Here is a 19,466-nt window from a genome sequence, read left to right on the forward strand (position 1 = left end):
AGTGACAGACACAGAGAGACATGTTTTAGCCATTCCTTCGCTAATGCCTTTGATCTGAAGATTTAACTTAATAACTGGACAAAACCATCTGTCAAGAGGCAAAGGCAGTAAAAACCGTGCTAGTCCTATAAGCTAAGAACTAATATGGCTGGCCTAAACAAGACCATTAGAGGCTTAACAGTCACCACCACATCGGACATCCTCACCTGTGGTCTGCAAACGACTCCTCGTTCTCGGAATTGAGCGTGCCTGCGGAGGCAAACATGATGGTGGTGTCCAGGTCGGCGATGATGCCAGAGACTGCGCTGGCGGCTGTGATGCAGGCCTGTGTGCCTTTATTCCCGGCCTGCAGTGCAGACAGGACCATGGAAACCTGAGGAAGGGAGCAGAGGAAATCTGGAGACAGTCCATGACATCAGCCTTTCAGCTGTAAAAGCTCATCAAGGTCTGTAAAAGGGGAAGACAGACGTGCAGACTTGTAGTTCGCATTTGTGTGTTGTCTTCCCAAACACCTTCTTATCCTTTACTTCTGCACATCACAAAGCCACCTAACACCTCCAGTTTCCTGCTTCTGTACAAGGCATGTACTGTAAACCACTTACTAAATGTAGAGGAAAACTGCTTATTGAAACCTTCTCACAAGTACGTGAGTGATATAAAATCAAATTATATGGTAAAATACTCTAGATGAAATATAATTTGAATTTACAATAAATTCTATTTAAAGTTAAATTCATGAAAAAAATATAACAGAACTATAAGCAGAATGGAAAATTCAAAGGTGTACTTAAAACAGAAAAAATTAAAAATGTAATGGAAGACATGAAGGAACTATCAGTGAAGGCATTAGGAGTAGTATTTAAGGAAAAGGATGAACATTCAGTAGTGTTAAGTCGGCTGTACAAACATTCATTCATTTTGTGAATTTGTGGAACAAAGCAGTTCAGACAGACCGTAGAAAAGCACTGTGTCACTCTTGACAACCAACTGGAGTAACCCACAAATGAAAAATAAATCAAAATGAGCTTCAAGGTTCAATTCTTCTTACATACAAATCTTCAAATTATTCATGTTAACACAGGCTGAGAATGAGGTAAACCACAGAGCAGAACTAAGCAAGAGAAAAGTAGGTGCTTCTAATTGAGAACAAGAAAAGCTACTGAAGAGAGCTTTGGTTTAAAGAAGAGGAAATATATATGTTTTGATAGGGAACCTTATGCTAGGTATTTTCTTTAAAGAAAACGGGTTCCAATGATTGCAAATTATAACACGAAGAGCTTTAAAGCTTATTTATAGATCCCGTCAAACGTCTTTCATAAAAACAAACAAACGTTGGAGCCCCCCTAATACAAATCAATCAACATTCACTGCTTCCTAACCTCTTGCTTTAACAGGGAATTGTCCAATATAAGTTATGAAAAACATCCCTGTTTTAATCAGAGTTGCAGATACATGCCCAAGCTGTATTCCGAATGGAGGACTGCTGGAGAGAACATGGAAAAAAATCTTACGTTTTAAATACTTAGCTTTTCAGTCCACTACACCTTGCCTAAACTGAGAATGGTTTCCTCATAACCCTCCTTAAATTAGTACAAGTTTTGAATACGTGGCTTTGAAACTGTATGAATGTGCCTAAAAAGGTCAAGTTGCATTTCCCCATCTAATGCAATGAAGTCAGCAGCACTGTTGAGTGGACACAGCAGGGTGGCGGGACGTTCCATCTCCTGCTTCTCTCAGCACTTATTTTGGAAGCTTATTTTGCCGAATCATGGGTACAGATACAGTAGGTGTGCAATACTTGGTGGTATGCAAATCCAAACAGCAAGACAAGGGTGGGTTTTTTTTTCTAGATTGCATGGAAAAAGTTGTTCTCCCTATTAACAAATCATCATTTTCCAAGCTTGCGCTGTTTCCCTAGGACTGGAAGTGCCTGACCTCACATAGCCCTGCCATCTGGATTCACTTTCCAAAGCTGTCCTGGTAACTCCAGAGTTCAAGGAATAAGGAAGCCTGCCATGTGAAACTTCACAGAAGTCAAAAACTGTTCAAAGTACAAAGGAACCCACATGAAACTAGCATCTTTACCACAGTGTTCATTGCTTCTAATTCAGCGGATCCTCATTTTTATACTGAGAAAATACAGCATCCGATGTTTCATGGTGGGAAGTGTCTTGACTGTATAGTTACATTAACAAAAACTAGAAAAAATACTGTTCCAGTATCGATATAAAAAACATTAAGTATTTGATCAAAACCAATGAACCGCACATTTCCTGCTGCATTTAAGTTTTAGTTCATATGATCGTATTGTAATCCAGCTCAAGGGGTCTATCTTAACTTTTGTAATATGCAGTCCAGGTGTGAGGTCATACCAAAAATTAGTACTGATGACATTAAACATGCATGACGGCTATTTTGTGCTAATGACGAGTCATCCCTCTAACAGGTTGCAGCCCCACCTTCTCGGTGACAGCTCGGGCACACTCGATGAGCTCTCTCTTGGTGAAGCTGTCTGTGGGGCTGATTTGTAGGGCCCCCGCTTTCTGAACCAGGAAGATACAGCCGTGCCCCAGCTCCTGCACGCGCGTCTTGATCTGGAACCCGATCTGGAATGACAAACAGCTCGGCGCGTGAGTGGAGTCTCCATGGGAGGCTTCTCCTTATTGTGTGCTTAGAAAACAGCTCTAGTTATATCTGGAACGGCTCAAAAAACTAAAAAAAGAGGGTTATATCTTAATCTGGCCTCTGCCACACAAGTTTGTACACTCCTCTAATGATAAATTACAAGACACAAAAATACAGACCTCCTTTGCATATATTCTGAACCTTAAAACACTGAATTGCATAAACCAACTGTATCATTTTCGGAATTCACACAGATTTTCTGAACTCAGATTTCAAAATGTGTGGATCATTGCAGCAGCGGCAATGTTATGCTTTGGGGTTTGAAAATATGAAGTCACTAAGAAGATGAGACATTAAAGCAGACTGGTGATAAGTGTATCAATGACAGCTTGAAGATGAAGCATTATAGCTTTTACACCATCAAATACAGATTCCATTCCATCAATGTCATAATTAAGCAGGCTGTAGTGGTGTTAGTTGCATCACCTATGAGATGTGTCAGAATGTGAAATCTGTTAGATCTAGAACCAAAAAGAAAAATAATCTAAATTGGATTAAATTGAAGCAGTCAGAATCTTCTCACTGCCTACTGTAAATCGTGGTTGGTGGAAGTGATTCAACTCATATTCTTGTGAGAGTGGGAATGTGCACACTGGAGAAGGAGACAGGAATAATATCCACAGAGGGGTTTGTGATGATTACGGATCACGTTCGTTTGGCCTAAACGAAGGCAATAAAATGCAAGACAAGAGCTCAAGAGTTATCTAGTTAGAAATGATTGGAATACAGGACATTGTGGAGCACTGCATCATTGTTGTAGGCTACAGCTAAGAAGGTGAAAACTAATACTGGGGCTGCAATCATTTCTGTACTTTCTACTGTACAGTTTCAGATCCTGTGCAGTAGAAAAGCAGTAGAGGAATTATTGTATTACCCCATAGTAAGGTAGAAAGGTAACACAAGGAATGATTGTATTACCTTGTTTATCAGGGTTTATACCACTCACCAGCAGAATTCAGATGGAGTTAGAATGTACTTGGGCAGGACCAGCTTCGACTCAAGTGAGAAGAGGCTCCTTACCTCTTCAGGTTCCGCGGTGGCGGCAGCGAGGCGACCCTGGTGGGCCAGGTGCCCATAGTCTGTGGTCACCTGAGAGGCCAGCCCCCCCAGCTCCTCTGGGCTGGTCACAGACTTCGTCATCTGGACGAGACCGAAACAGACAAGTTACTCCCTGTCACTGTGCCCCTGGCTTGAAAATGAACTGTACTTCTTATTTCGGAAACTTTGAATAAATGGTCTTTGCTACATACAGTAGCAGATGATTGTAAACGTGAAAAAATTTACTTAGCATAAAATGTTCCCCTCACCATTTCCTGTGCAGTGACAGCTATTGCCTTGGAGTATTTCACCATGGTCGTCTGATAGTCCACAAATGAACCTTCTGGTTCCGGGAGTGTCCCCTCATCCAGCTAGGGAACAGGAGGGGCAGTGAAGACATGCACTTCAATACTGTCCATCAAAGGCAGCTAAAGTAGACTGTGCACACAAATTTCACAATGGTGCACCCTCTCGCAGGATCAACATTGGCTTACCTCCAGCAAATGGCACACATAAGCAACACAATAACAAAGAAAGTAAGAAAATAAACTTGAAAACAATTTTGAAAATACCTACCACTCCAACAAATCTGAAATCTGAGAATGTAATTGCATGAATGCCTATGGTTATACATTAGTGCAAGGACTTCATTTTTAAGGTCTGCAAACAGTATTTTTGCTGTTAATACAGGATATGAAATATCAATGGACAGTTAAGTCCCTTCACATACAATAACTTTTTAAACCACATAAAAATCTGACTAACGTGGTGGAGAAAAGAAATGTTACTTGACATTTATAACAGGAAACCCTTTTGGTCTGGATCTTAGCCAAATCCCAATGGCTCTGGGAACATTAAACTGTGTCTGTTCAGACATTTGTTTTTAAAAAGGCACTTTAAAGACATAACTAAATTTTACAAACAAATCAACACAATAGTACTAACCAATGTACATAGTTATTTCACCATAAAAACAGTACACAAATTGAAATCCTTTCAAAAACATTCCAACAGCATTATGATAACTTATGTTAAAGGTCAGCAGTAACTTTTACAGTATATTGACTTTTTAAAGCAATACAGAAATTTGTGACTTGAAAAACCACAGGGGTGTGGTTTAAAATGAAACCCTGACTATGTACTAAAAGCATCGGTGCATTTATTAAGATGAAAATCAAATGCCACCACGTACTGTAATTGGACACATAGAGGATGCCTTAATTGTGCAAGGTTTGGTCTTTTCTCACAGCAAAACCTACACGTTGTCAAGCACTGGCAAAAACACATGCATCTAAACAACAAATAAAATGTCTTTCTAAAGAATTATAAACAAGATGATCATCTCATCGATTGGGAAAGTTTTTATTGGGTGCAACAGCATCTTATCTGCCATAGGAAAGTCAAATTAAGATGACCTTTGACAGAACCATTGAACAACGAACTAAAAATTTGTATTTTGATCTAACATTTTCAGAGCACACTCACTCTGCCCATGGCCTCTGCGATGGAGTCCACCATTCCCCCAACCATTCCCACTTCACTGGCTGCTTCATTCAGCGTGACCATGATGTCATCGACAGCCTCCTTCATCAGCTGAGCCGCCTCGGCGATGGCGTCATGGGTGTGAGCTGCCTGCACCACAAGAGGGAGCAAAACACCTTGACCACTGCTCACATGGGCCTCCGAACTCTTTAGAGCCGGTTGCATAACTTTGACTTGTATAGGAGGGCATGGGTACAACATGACCAATAGGGTTTTAGAAAAAAGTAAGGTTTCCAGTAAGGTGTTATGCCTTTCGCCAGCCATTGCAGTAACAGTGTACTATCAGTGCTAACATCATCTTAGTACAGAAAGACATTTGCTCAGGCTTGAAAAAGATATAAACAGATTGAGATGTTCCAATAATGCAATGGAGAACTGGTCAAGGTACTCACAATTGTCGTTATCTGTGGTTTAAACAACCTCAAGCAATTGAGTCAATAAATGACTCCAGTACACTGCACAAGCAATCACAAGGGAATATGTAATTCCAATGGATTCAACAGGTTTTGTTATACAGTACATCCTTACAGTTAAATAATGTGCATCAATCTACAGGAAATGGTTGGGTTCGGTACTCAGATCAGCTCTGTTCCAACAATACAGTACCTTTGGGTTTCCCCCTCCTTCTTTGGCAGCGTACAGCATCTGCAGAGCAGACTCAGCCAGGGTCTTAGTTTGGTCAAGCACAGTCATCTGCTGCTGGTGATCCAAGATCTTGGACGCCACACCCACAGAAGCCAGGATTAGAGGCTCAAAGTAACTAGCTAGCTGCGTGACCTGGAAAGAAGAACACGTTGCTCAGCCCACTCAACAGAACTGAAACTGGAGTCAGAGCAGCGAGGAAAATCAGCTTGTTTCAAAACAACTTAAAGTTCATTTTTCATTAGAGCTCATTTGAATAGCTTAAGGCACTTGGACTAGTGCTGCTCTATTTTTATCAAAATATTTTTCATCAAAGTTCATTGTGTTTCTGATTTTTGAAGGTTCCTCCTTCTTTTGCCCACAAGACGTTAAACAGTGATGAAACAATCACAAACCACTAATTAGTAATACAGTAATACAATTAATACTGTATAAACTTCATATCGGTCTACATTTATAAAAGTCTATATTAGATCTTAAATTTAATACAAAAAGCATGCACATCTGACATATAAAGCATCTAAACTCAAGTAAAACTTATTAGCATGTGAAATGACTTGAATAGTACGCACAACAGTTAGGGTGTTTACCCAATGTGACTTAGTCCAGCCTCCAATATTCCATGAAGACACTCTTCACTTGATAAATGAGGCCTATTGACTGCTATCTGCATTTTTCCATTTTGATTTTCACCAGGGTTGACACTCAACAGGTTAAAATAACCTCAGTACCTGTGCCCAATCGACTCTCACTAACAAGGTGATTTATTGTTTTTGCAACAAAGTCTCTTTAGTGCATCATGGTTAGTCATGAATGGAAAAAAAAACATGTGATGAATATTCAAAATCCTTCCATTTTATTCTTTAAAAACCATAATACCATGGATAAAAATGTTGCTTTTGATGATCACTATATTAATTCCACTTCATTTTAATGTACCTTGTGTCCCAGCTGGGCAGCCTCTCCTCTAGCTGCTGTAGATATGGGATCAATGAGATGTCCAATCTCCTGCACTGCAGATGTCAACTGGTCTTGCAAAGGCTTATGGGACAGGAAATTGCAAAACTGCAATCAATAACTACAGTACTGAAAACGTCAACGTTTGCTCATTTGCTTAGTTCAAACACTATAGAGCAACATGGCAATATGAACTGATGACAAAAAGCCTTACATTTTTATAAAACTGTTAGATTAAAAAGATAAGCATATACTAAATGGCATAACCCAGTTGAAGGGAAAAAAACAGTAGCTGCAATGAATTTAAAGGAAGAGAAAGCTATAATGAATCTAAGTAGCAAGAAAAAACAACACTTTTACTAATAATGAAACTAAATCCACGTTTAAATTTTAATTTTTTACAACTGTCAAATAAGTTGAAAATGTACACTTTCATTAGCAACCATATCCCAACATCAAAATACAGTCATGATAAAACTGTCTCCCTCAAAAATAAGAGGTAATGCAAAATAAGAAAACAACAGATCAAAGTGCTACTGGAAGTTCCAGGTGACTTCTGATGTTGATTACCTCCAAGGAAATGTCATCTCTCGTAGGCAGATTCTGGCTCACAGCAGCTAGAGAAGCTTGCTCAATATCCCGAATGCATTTATTAATGTTGTCGATGGAGTAGTCACATTCGCGCTGTCCTGGAGCTTTATCCCTGGATGAAGAACAAGAGGTTTCTTTTGCTTGCTCTTTAGTTCCATTATCATGCTGCGAGATGGGTCTGTAGGGGCTGTGAGGTTGCTTTTGCATGCAGAGATGTTTGCCACACTTGTAAGAAATGGTGCAGAGTTGTGGTTAGGGTTATGGCCTTGATCTGTAGGTTCTGGAAGGCTGTGGTTTTAAATCCCATGTGGCACTGCTGTTGTACACTTGTGCTTAATGACAACGCCCAGCTGTATAAATCAGTACAGGTGCAAATTGCTTTGGGGAGAAAGAGGCAGCCAAATTAATAACATGATTATGTATCTCAGAGTCTTGACAATCTGGCATTACTTGGCAGTGTAGCCAGCTGAGGGGAAGGAGCACTGCAGGTTTAGAAGGTTGCTGTAGGTTGGGCAAGGAGTTGTTTGCTTGTGACTCTTGAAAAGCAAGCCTCCTGTAAACTAGTTCAGATATTGCACTGATAAATGAAATAGGGGACAGTGTGGCGCTATTCCCTGTGGCTATTTAACATCTGGAGTCCAAAGCATAAATCCATCTTGGAGGATGTGGCAATGCTGGCTTTAGACAAGTGATAGATGGGCTGTTTATGCTGAGATGCTGAAATGACAATTTACACAGAGCAAAGGCAACATAGGGGTTGTAAGGCAGTTCTGCGGCAGTACACTACAGTTTACACTAAAAAGCAAGCTACAGAAAATGCCAGCACTAATGCAACTAAGACTTCAATGTGTATATTAGAATCGCCAGCGTAGGACCCAACTGCTTTGATTTTCCCAATTGCATTGATCTCTGCTCTGATCTTCACTGTCATTCTCATGACTCCTCACAGGGGAGAATGAGGAAGTGCAGGCAGACTCCTCCAACGTGCTCATCTTGGAGCCACTTGCCTTTCAGCACTTCACAGGCAGCACTGCCCCCTATTGCTCATCCTGTGCACTGCCGCCTGAGGGATCCTAGTCTGTGTCGGCTAGAGGCACAATGCGGGCTCAAAATTGAACTCGCAGAGCTCAACGTGTGCTTGGGCCTTGAGTGGTTCATCTACTCTGGACCCTGCTAAGCCTAAATGAACTTGGATCCTTAACTTCTGCAGCTTTGGTATTGCTTGCACTTCAAGAACTACAGAAGCGGAATGGCATGTACACAATAAGAATCGAGTAGGCAGATTGCCTGTCCCTGACACCAGAGCTGCATGAATGTTATAGTTAGAGATTCCCAGACTTTGTTCTCTTGATTTATCATCATTACACTGGAACCCAACCGAGCAACACAAGTCACTAGGGCCATCAGGAGCAGGGCACAGAAGCGCTGTTTTAGACAACTGCCCAAAGAAGTGTTCTGCTTCTTTAACAAAGCAACTCCTAAAAGGTCTGATATATATTCTCCAAGAATGAAAACCCAGAAATCCCACTGGGAAGAACAGGTTAGCTTGAACAAGTAAACTGCATAGAAATGTAGCCCAAATTAATGCTGCATTTTATTTTTGTAAACATTTACACAATGTAGAAAAGGCAGTAGACTGACCTGATGGATGTGATCAGGCTCTTGATAGAGTCTGACACTGTCCGAGAGTGGCCAGCAAGAATTGACCAGGTTGGTGGATCCTTTGGGTTGATGACCAGAGAGCGGGCGGTCTTTATGAGGTTTGCTGAGCTGTCCAGCATGGCCCTAGCAGACCGCAGGATTGGCTCTTGGGCTGCTGACCCCTACAAAGTGTTTATAGAGGATTGAAATACATCATCAAACCTTACCTCTGAAATAGGACAATCTCTGTATGTTATACATCAAACACTGCTGGGGATTGCAACTTGCTATGAAGCTGATGTAGTTAAAAACTTTCTCTAAAGATCACTCAAAATGATACAACAAAGTACTGTATATGGCTACAACAAAGGCAAATTAAATGGTAAATTAAAGGATCAAGCATTTTTCATAAATTATAGTAAATCTTGTTTATATTACACTTAACACAGAACATACAATATATTCAAAGTACTTGTGCCAATTCTAAAGCACTGGAAAATCTCTTGGCTTGGGTGAAGCGATGTAAATTACTGGGATAACTACTAAATCCCATACAATGCATAAAACCCTGACAAGCGGCTAAAAACCAAATACCGCATTTCTCAGATATTTTTTTCATTTACCTGCTAATAATCATGTTAACAACTTCAAGATTATACGTTTCTCATTATACTCTTCAGATTGTCTAAAGTTTATACTCTTGTATAAAATGCACACAAAATACGTGGCAGACTGGCTTTTTATAGCTGTTTGAGATAAAAAAAGGCAAACAACCAATACCTTTACAACCTTTTAAACAAAAACAAAACATGCATGTGAAAAACTCTCATATACTTTGCTTTTTCACTTTCCCTCTGTTTTTCTTTATGCAGTAATAATTCTGCAGTGATCTACTCTCAAAATGTTATTCACGTTTTAAGATGCATAAACCCGATATGCAAAGCACAAAGAGTTGCCTTTTACACTTACTGGAAGTGTAGAAAGGAACAGGTGATGAGAAATTTGATAAGAAAATTAAATCATCTGAAAATGCTGCGTTTGGCTGCTCAGGTATGTCGGCATCAAGTATATGAAGACGTTGATCGATGCGAATTAAAGACTGCTAAATGACAACCTTGGTTTGTTCTCACCAAAATGTTGTTGTAGAAAAAAGTCGACAACCCTTGCAGAGGAGTAAACTGTTGATGCTCACAAGATGCATACTGTATATCATAACTCCTAATCAAGTCTAAGATGACTCAAGACTTGAAAAACAGTGTAAAGAAAAAAAGAGAAAAATCTCTTGTAGGCCAGACTAAGAGGATTTCTGTTCCGCCTCAAAGGGGCCTCAAAGTCTCTGTGAAATCAATTTGTTTTGCATGGAGGTCACTAATAGTCACGTTGAGTTCACTTTATGTAAATAAGCAGAGCAAATTACCGAACCTGAAAAATGATCGTCTAGCCAAAGGAATGGAAACTTGACTGTAAAAACACCCGATCACTGCAGCTGCCATCAACATTACCTTATTTAAAGGGGAGCTAAAGACACAATATTTTTCGTCGGGAGTCCTAAACACATGCAGTTACCTCGTTACTGATCTGCGCCGGAACGCTGGCGAATTCCGGATTGGAGGCGAACGCCGTCAGGTTCTCCACAGCCTCTATGAGGGGCGTGGTGGCAACCCGGCATTTGTCACGGTTCTCTTCTGAGAAATCCCCGTCCAGAGCCTGAGGAAACCAAAACTTCACCATGCCGCTTCTGCTTTTTATCACCACACAAAGGAAACTGCTCTGTGACGGTGAAGTGAACTATTCTGAAGAATCAGAGAAATAAACTACATGCAGTGATGACCGCAACAAGCTAACGTCTAACACCTTCCAAAGGACAGTGGACTTCAACGCCACGACAGGTGAAAGAAAGCAGACATTAAACCCGACATCCTATCTTGCTGTTTTAAATTCCAGCAGCGTTCAGGAAATCTGTTACAAAACTGAGGAACTGTTAGAAGGCAGCTTGTCGAGTTATTCCACAAACTGAACAAAAACATACAGTAGCAAAACAAAGATCCTCTATTGTATAGCAGTACACAGCAGCGCTGTGGTCACTTCACAGTAGGCTTTCGTTAGAAGACCACTTACCTTGATTGTTTTGACAAGATTGGCGGTGCTGTTTGCCACCTCCTTTGCTGACTGCACAAAGTGTCGCTTGGCCACAGGATTGGCAGTTTTGGAGGAGGCGAGGCGACAGGCGTTGCACAAGGCGGAGGTGTGCTTGGCTACAATAGTGGCTGCAGACAACACCTGCCAAGAACATACATCTGTTCAAATTGCTGTGCCTTGAGCTGGGCTGTGCTGCTCTTTAAGAAGACTAAACAGGTGCAGTATTATTGATCTTGGCTTTTAAACCACTTGAACACATTGTCCTGAAAAGTTCCATTGTATGGGTCTTCATACTTTCTGGACCTCCCCTTCCACTCACCTGAGAGGGGCTACTCGCTGGGTCCACCAGATTCTGACAGGCCATCTGAATAGCCTGGTTTGCACGTGCAAACTGGATGGGATCCACAAGGCCCTGATGGCCTGCCTGGCTGTTGGGGTCAGACACACCAACCAGATATGAAGCCTAAAAGAAAAAAAAAGCACAAAGGAAGGAGTAAAAAACTCCAGAAGCAGCCTTTTAATCTGAACCCCCCCCTCCCCCAGGTAAGGCTCTTGGGTTGGCAGGGGCTGCTGGAGAAATAACCAGACCGATGCCCTTCCCTTGTTCTGAAATTTGAACAGCCTCACCTGCAAGAAACGCGTGTTCACGCCATTTACAGTATGAGCTGTGTGAAAGATATGCCAGACAACAGATATCACAAATTTGTTTCCACACTTCATGCTAAAGACTGCCAGACAGCTATGCAGGATTACAGCAGGATGAGCTGCAATACGACAAAGTAAAAAGCTGATACTCCAAAAGAAAAGTGTGATGGAAAAAGAAAAGATTTAGAGCAAAGCATGGTAGGCAACAATAATAAAAATGTTGCTCAGTGGATTGGAATTTGTTTTCCTTTTCCAAAGAGTGTAAGTACAACCCAGTTTGTTTAATTAAGTTGATGTGAATAAAAGAAATTAACTTAACCCATCCACCTTTAACAACACCCTTTAAAATGCCCTGCCTGTTGGAAAGCTTTTAAATGCTCCCTCAAGCTTAGAGAAGATATGGATACTATTTCAGGGGAGGGGTCTCATATTAACATGAACTCCAGCAGTGCCGTGTCTAAGTTATTTCCAGTTAAACAGCTTTTCTTTTTCTAGAGGCCTTGCTTTTTAATAGGGATACCGTTGATATCACTGAATCTGGGTCTCTTATTAATCCTAATATTAAAGTTTAAAGGTTAAAGGTTAAAGGTTAAATCCTCCTAAAGGGCCTGTCATTAATGCTGGGGACAGCAGGGCAAAATGTAAACAGAGGTTCACAAACAACATGCCTGTGACAGGAAAAAAATGAGCTGTAGACACCTTTCTCAAAACTAATATATTAATTTAATGCAATGAACAAAATAAATTCTATGCTCAAAAGCCCTGGAATTCTATCTCCAAGGATATCAGAGAGTCACCTTCCCTAAAATCCAGACTCAAATCTTCAAAAAAGATTTTACTTAAAAGATATCCATGTCTGCCCTCTTTTACTACATTGTTATCTCCTTTAATTGTTTTCCTTACTGTAAGAAATTGGTTTTAAAGGTACTGTATAAAGTTTAATATTAAACTCATAAAGGGGCAGTGTGGTGGCTCTGTGGGTCAGGATCTGTGTCTGTGGCTGGAAGGTCGTATCCTGCGGCCGGCAGAGGAATCCTACTCTGTTGGGCCCCTGAGCAAGGCCCTGAACCCCAACTGCGCTGTACAATGGCTGACCCTGCGCTCTGACCCCAAGCTTCTCTCCCCGTCTGTGTCTGTGTCTCATGGAGAAAAGCTGGGGGATGTAAAAGACAAATTCCTTATGCAAGAAAATTGTATATGGCCAGTGATCTTATCTTAAAGCTGAATTCCTGCATGAAAAGGTACGATGTCCGCAGCTGACCAGGGCCTTACCTGACCAGCAGCCTCAGTCAACCCACACAGGGCTTTGGAAGCTACACTGACACACTCCCCAAACGCTGGCAGGTCCCCCGTCTTGCAGTTCTGAGAAATGCCTGCCATGGACTCTCCGAGAACCTGTGAAAAGACAAATACGGATCACGACTGCACAGCCTCAAAGTAAAATGCATAACATAGGTTGAAACAAAACAAAGAAAAAAAAAAACAAGGCGGGTATTTCCAGTTAGCTACGGTTTTAAAATCAGCTTCTGCACGTTTCTACCTTGGAGTTCTCCATCACACTTTCAATGCAGTCGAAGTAGGAGAGATCGCTGATGGGCTCGTTAGGGTTATCCAGCATTCCCTTCACAGCCTGAAAAGTGGGTAAGAGCCGCACAGATTACATTTTGGTAGTCATAACACAGAAAAACAATATTTAAAAAACCACATTAATAAGATATCTACAGGAAGAATTCCAGCAATGCTGTATTCTTCATCATCTTGTAATCGTCCGCATTGATTGGGAACAGTTGTTACTGCAGTAATGTTCACTGTAACTAAGGATTCAAAATATTTTCGCTAGGCCCCAAATGAAGCCAAAGTAAAAATACGCTGCAGAGAGGTGAATGAGAGATTTAGAGTATTTGGCACAGCCTTGCATCAGAAAGCAGTCTTTTGTTAACATGCATTTCATATTTTGGACATCTGGAAGTTTTCTTCACAGAGTGATGGGTATTCTTAAAGCAAAGCAGCACAGGTCAGCCATTACAAGCCACGTAGTCAAGTGATGATCACAGAGGAAGCGATATTGAGCACAAGGAGGTAGGGAACCAGTCAATACAGCGTACAATTATCTCCAGTATGGCATAGCACACTGTGTGTATTAATTAAAATGAGTTTTTAAACAAACATGCGAGGGGCTAACTTAATAATACATTTTGTGTTGCAAAAACAGCCAAGAGGGTTCCAGAATGCATCCTTTTGTCCTGTAAAAAGCTGATGTTCTTTTCCACGGACAGAATATTTGCAAATGGAAATGCACCGCACAAGACATATTCCAGAAGGAATAAAGGAAATTCCAGCTGGCAGCTTATGTCAACCAGCATCATAATCATGCAGCTCTCTTCCACTAAGTCACAGTGGCAGTGGTGTTTGAAGGGGGAGCACATGATATGATCCATTTTAAGTTATAATTGATTTATTGAAAAAAAGCACACTTCTGCACAGGTTTGACAGAAACTGGCATTACTGTACCTCCAGTTCTCGCAGAGCATTGTCACACTCCTTCTGCCCTGGCGCCTGCTGGGTACACAGTGTGATTAGCTGGTTAATGCTCTCCGTCACTGCTCTGAAACACAAGGGTAACACCAGGGCTCAAACAGATCGCTCAGCCTGACTCCACAGAAACCACACTGGTATGACACAAAGCTTGCTTCTGTGCAATATAAAGTGAGTACATTTAATCAAGTACAAACACTCCTCTGACTTCCAAAAAGGAAGCTTTTCAGCATCAATGGGCACAGAAAATCCATGGCCACTGTTCCATACAGTCCAATTACAGCAGAGGAAAAGAACAGACTTTACACTTCAGGGCGGCTAATAAAAAGACCTACAATACAGTGGTATTTCTTGATGCAAAATTGGAAGGCTGAATGTAGTGCACTACTGTACTTTAAAACAGTTACCATTTGATGCAAAGTGCTGACAAATTGGAATGAAAATACACAAGGCTGCAATAATTAAGACACGTCAGATTATTGCTAGACGGGCACTTTTTACAGAAACCGGACCATTGTCTACACTGCTCTGAAACCATAAACGGTATCAGCATGCAGCTATAATGTTAAATATTTAGAGCCATACCTTGCTGCTGCTGCCAAAAGGTTCTTGGCATTGGGTGCTCCAGGGTCCACTGAGAGGGACTTGGCAGCTAAAAGCAGTTTACTGGAAGCCATGGAAATGTTCTTCAGGTTTCCAATGACTTGGATCTGGTCCTCCTTGCACTAAGAAGGTGAAACACAATTGCATGTTGAAAACAAGGCCTTTACACACTGCTGACTGGGCACCAAGTCAAGGACCATACTGCACTCCTACTCCTCCTGCCCCTGTGGCAGTCTCACTTGTTCAAGAGGTCACCCCCAGGCACGTGGTTTTGGGCTCTGAGCTCGGGCAACGCTGGAGTCACATGCGTCAACGTGGTATCCTTCTAGAATGGTTTTCTTGTCTCATCAGTTCTCTATCAAGGCCGATCTGTCCTCCGTGCCAGGCACAGGCATCCCATTCATCGGAACTGTCCAGATGTGCAACTGATTCTTCCCTCCCATTCTTCTGTGCTAATTTATTTTTTTCCAACATTTTCGCAGCTAACAGCTATCACCTGTGGTGATGTCAGTCATGACCCGGCAACCATTTTCTTTATTAATTATTTTGCAGAACTAGACAAATTAAGATCCTATTAAGGCTTAAGCAGACAATAGCATTTCTGAGTAAACCTGTTAAAATGTATGAATCAATCATAACATACTACACAAAGCAATCAATTCATGGTTATACTGAGACAGACCATCTTCTACTAATGTATTGGATTTATGCTCACGATACTTAACTAAAGGCAAAATGACTCTGTTGATGTTAACGAAGAGGTTCATTGTGAATTCAGCTCACAGATGCCAGCACATCAATATTGGATTACCTGAGTCTGGCCTGCCATTTCAATCCCAGCATCCAGGAATTCATCAAAGTCCTCACTGAATTTCCCAGAAGCTACAGCCAGCTCGCTGCTGGTGCCCCTGGAAGCATGGACCACCTCCCCAGCCGAATGGTTGAGATCAGCAGCAGCCTGGTTCAATTCACTCTGGGCTTCCTGGAAGGACTTAGTGCTGGGGGGCAGCTGTGGGATGAGTCAGAAGGCAAGGTTACCATCTTCGATTTGATCTGAGGCCTAATCAACACCCAAACCCTGAGTTTCACTTTCTATGTTGGGAAAAATACCCTTAAAATTCAATTTGTACATGGCATTCTTTACAAAAATGTCTACTGGATATATTATTAAACTGGTAGTCATTACTTGGTAACTAATTTGACAGGTAATTTAACGGTTCTGAGACGTTTGGGAGAATCATGGCAGCAACATGAGTTGTGGCTAGGGCTCTTATTTCCAACATGGAAAAGCTCAAGGACCATGCGATGAGCAAGCGTGAGTGGTCCTGCTGAACTCACAGAATCCACCAGGAGCTTCTTGCTGGCTTCTCCGATGCTTTTCAAGGCCATGTCCACATCCTTCTGCCCCGGCAGACAGTTCACACAGTTATTCAGCGAGTGGGACACAGCCTTTGCCACCTGAAAAACAAGAAATGTAGATGTCAATACAAGCCGCATGTCTTTATTGAAATCTGAGCTCAAGCCACTAGTCATTTCAGAGCTAAATGATATGATGAAAGCTACACACAATGTTTGCCGAAACTTTAAAAAAATTAGGTGGAGGGGAAAACACGCAAAATTACAAACAGAAATGTCAAACCAGAGCTTGTCTTGTCACCCATGAACATGCTTGCACAACACAAGAATTGAATTTCAAGCTCACTTTCAAAAACTTCTACCCAAGACCAGGTAATTCTATGTCATTTGCAAGTTCAGGATATCAGGGTATCAAATTCTTAATTACATGATAATCACCAGAAAATAATAGGGGCTACTGATAATACAAAATATTACACCAATGTAAAGTTTTGCATTGTAAAGCATTTATTCAGCTGTTTATATCACACTGTATAAATGATGTATGTGTAGTAAGACAGTACGTTTACTTTTATCCAATCTATAGTAGAGCTTAATTCTTTGGCTTTTACAAATCTCTCACTTTTGAGACAAAGGCATGACAATTAGCTCTCTCAGAAGACGTATCAGAACGCATCACCTCAGAACTGAAATAGTTTTAAAATGCAGATGCCAGAAAAACAGAGCTGAGCTTGACATGCCCAATTTACACTTCTGATCCAAAAACGCGCTGCTTGATATGTTTGTTTCCCTGAAGGCCTGTAGTGAAAACAGGAATCTTGCTCTTGCGTTACTGAAACTAGAAAACGTGTCAGAGCAACTCTGACCATGAGAATGTAAAAAGGAACAAAATTAGATATATTTCAATAAATTAGAAATCTAATGGAAATAAAAGTAGGCAGGTTTAATAGTGGAAAACACAGAAGACTGTTTAAATACAAGGCAATTCACACAAAGGATAGATGAGGAATGGCCAATTTACACATTTCAACCTATTAAGCACATAAAGCTAAGGAATGTACTGTCTCGCATAAATATTTGTGCACTTTACTGCAGTTTTACTGCAAAACGCAGATGACTAATTTTCTATATGCCTCCTCTTATCCAATGAACAGTTGTTAATAATAATAATAATAATAATAATAATGTCTTTGAAAGAGTTAAAAGACCTAAAACGGAAAAGGACAATAAAAAAAAAATCATAAAGTAGCTACATCAATTAACTCATACATTTAAATACAGGAAATGGATGAAGTAAAATTTGAAAATGTATCTAACTGATAACATACTCCAACAGACACTGGGCCAAGAAAGCAGAAACCTCATCCCAAGATTTCATGATGAACTGTCCCTAAACAGCATTAGCCAGCTTTGCAATGCAGGCAGCCCTTAGACAGAGTGTAAGGATAATTTTCTCTGCGGCTGTTGAACACGCCAATGAAATTTTTAGTAACGATGTGTGGCACTACGGGGGGGGGGGGGGGGGCATGTTCAGTGTGGAGATGGAGCCTTGGATGAAGGGCAAACTGCTACCTTAGAAGCCACAGCTTGGAAGGCTCTTTAAAAACACACTGGACACCCCGCAATGGGACAAGCAGGGCCAGCCCCGGAAGGGGAGGATCATTCCACCAGCCGTCCCGGAGGGGGTTGTACCCGAGCATAAGGCCGGCGTTTTTTTCCATCGTTTTCGCCTGTCCTTTTGGGTATCTCTACTGGGGCAGGCTGACCTTCCACAAGCTGAGTTTCTACCTGGGCCATGTGCTCCCCCTGCCTGCTCTCCCAGACTGGACCCCGTTTGATGGGGAGAGTCCAGTCTGGTCCCCGCCGCCAAGCGATAGGGTAAGTCCAGCCTGGGGGGGCGCGCTACATAACGGCACAGTGACGCTTTACTCAGCTGTACTGGGAAGCTTTTACCGGCTCTCGTCGCGGCTCCTTCCTCTCCCGCATTGCTACAGCTGTATGAAAACAGCTCATTAATCATTATTAAGAAGAGATAAATGGGTATTAGGTCTCACTCTAGTAGACATTACAGGAGCCACTTACTACCAAGGTGTTGCATTAACAGGACGCTCCCAAAATGTGGAGAAAAGTGTTGGGTATATTAAAAAACAGCACAAAAAAAGTTTCCTTTTTTTTTAAAATACATAATGCGGCAAAATGAAAGAAGGCTAACGACATGCTATTGGCATGTTAATGACATGTTCACTCATTCACACTGTTACAGTACCTGTGTACACAGTCAAACTACTGGATCCAACAGTTTTCAACCAGACTGATATCTGGAGATTTTTCTGGTCAGGAAAAGGGGATGAAAATCTTAATGTCCTCAAGACAACCACATGCCACCAGGGTATTCATTCGATCAGGGCGACTCCTTGTGAAAATCAAGCATGGTCACCCCAACGCTTACTTTAATTAATTTACTTTCCATTTTTGTCTTGAATAACTGGAACATGATGGTGCCACAATTTATTACAGCAAACTACCGATTGACAACTTTATTGTCACTATTATTTACGGTTATTTACTATTCTTTATTATTAAATCACATTATTTATTTAAATCATACGATGTGCTGGAGTATACTAAAATCCCGCCCAAAAAGTGCCGAGGAAAACGATTGTACTGCAAACATGCAAAATGTTCATTAAGCCTTTATGAGGGACGTCGATGGCCTGCCCACCTGTGCCAGTCTCTGCTGGCTCTCGGCGTCGCCCTGGGAGACCAGGGCCTGCTTGGCCTCGTGGATCAGCATGGCGGAGCCCTCCATCACGTCCCTGGCTGAGTCCAACATGGCCGCCGCGGCCTGGGGGTCCACGGTGGAGGCAGCGACTCCGCGGGCCGCCTGGGCCAGAGTCTTGAGCGCCTGCGCCGTCTCCCTGGCTGCAACACCTACACAGGCGTTACCGGACATTAGCACACATATTTCGAACCTGCCCAGCTGGTCCAGCGCCACCTTTCCTGTATCCAAGCAGTGTCTAAGCATTCATTCCTGGAAAAAAGGTTCATTTTACACATGTTCCCCACACCTTCTGCTAGCTACTGTCCATGCC

General features: G+C 41.6%; 1 protein-coding gene across 5 annotated transcripts in view; it reads right to left on the bottom strand.

Annotated features, from left to right (window-relative positions):
- The window catches only part of tln2b (talin 2b), a 135,635-nt gene that overhangs the window by 15,729 nt on the left and 100,440 nt on the right, over positions 1-19,466 (bottom strand). For all 5 annotated transcript variants that reach the window (XM_015343674.2, XM_069190710.1, XM_069190711.1 and 2 more), the window contains exons 28-46: positions 19,097-19,305; positions 16,357-16,476; positions 15,830-16,027; positions 15,001-15,140; positions 14,392-14,485; positions 13,421-13,510; positions 13,153-13,275; positions 11,555-11,698; positions 11,215-11,376; positions 10,663-10,803; positions 9,097-9,278; positions 7,435-7,567; positions 6,847-6,948; positions 5,872-6,042; positions 5,209-5,355; positions 3,993-4,094; positions 3,706-3,825; positions 2,460-2,606; positions 207-373 (exon numbers count right to left, since the gene is read on the bottom strand). In XM_015343674.2, coding sequence (XP_015199160.1) covers positions 207-373; positions 2,460-2,606; positions 3,706-3,825; positions 3,993-4,094; positions 5,209-5,355; positions 5,872-6,042; positions 6,847-6,948; positions 7,435-7,567; positions 9,097-9,278; positions 10,663-10,803; positions 11,215-11,376; positions 11,555-11,698; positions 13,153-13,275; positions 13,421-13,510; positions 14,392-14,485; positions 15,001-15,140; positions 15,830-16,027; positions 16,357-16,476; positions 19,097-19,305 — 2,692 coding nt within the window. The remainder of the gene's footprint in view (positions 1-206; positions 374-2,459; positions 2,607-3,705; positions 3,826-3,992; positions 4,095-5,208; positions 5,356-5,871; positions 6,043-6,846; positions 6,949-7,434; positions 7,568-9,096; positions 9,279-10,662; positions 10,804-11,214; positions 11,377-11,554; positions 11,699-13,152; positions 13,276-13,420; positions 13,511-14,391; positions 14,486-15,000; positions 15,141-15,829; positions 16,028-16,356; positions 16,477-19,096; positions 19,306-19,466) is intronic.

Source organism: Lepisosteus oculatus, chromosome 5 (assembly GCF_040954835.1).
Source record: "Lepisosteus oculatus isolate fLepOcu1 chromosome 5, fLepOcu1.hap2, whole genome shotgun sequence".
NCBI classification, from domain to species: domain Eukaryota; kingdom Metazoa; phylum Chordata; class Actinopteri; order Semionotiformes; family Lepisosteidae; genus Lepisosteus; species Lepisosteus oculatus.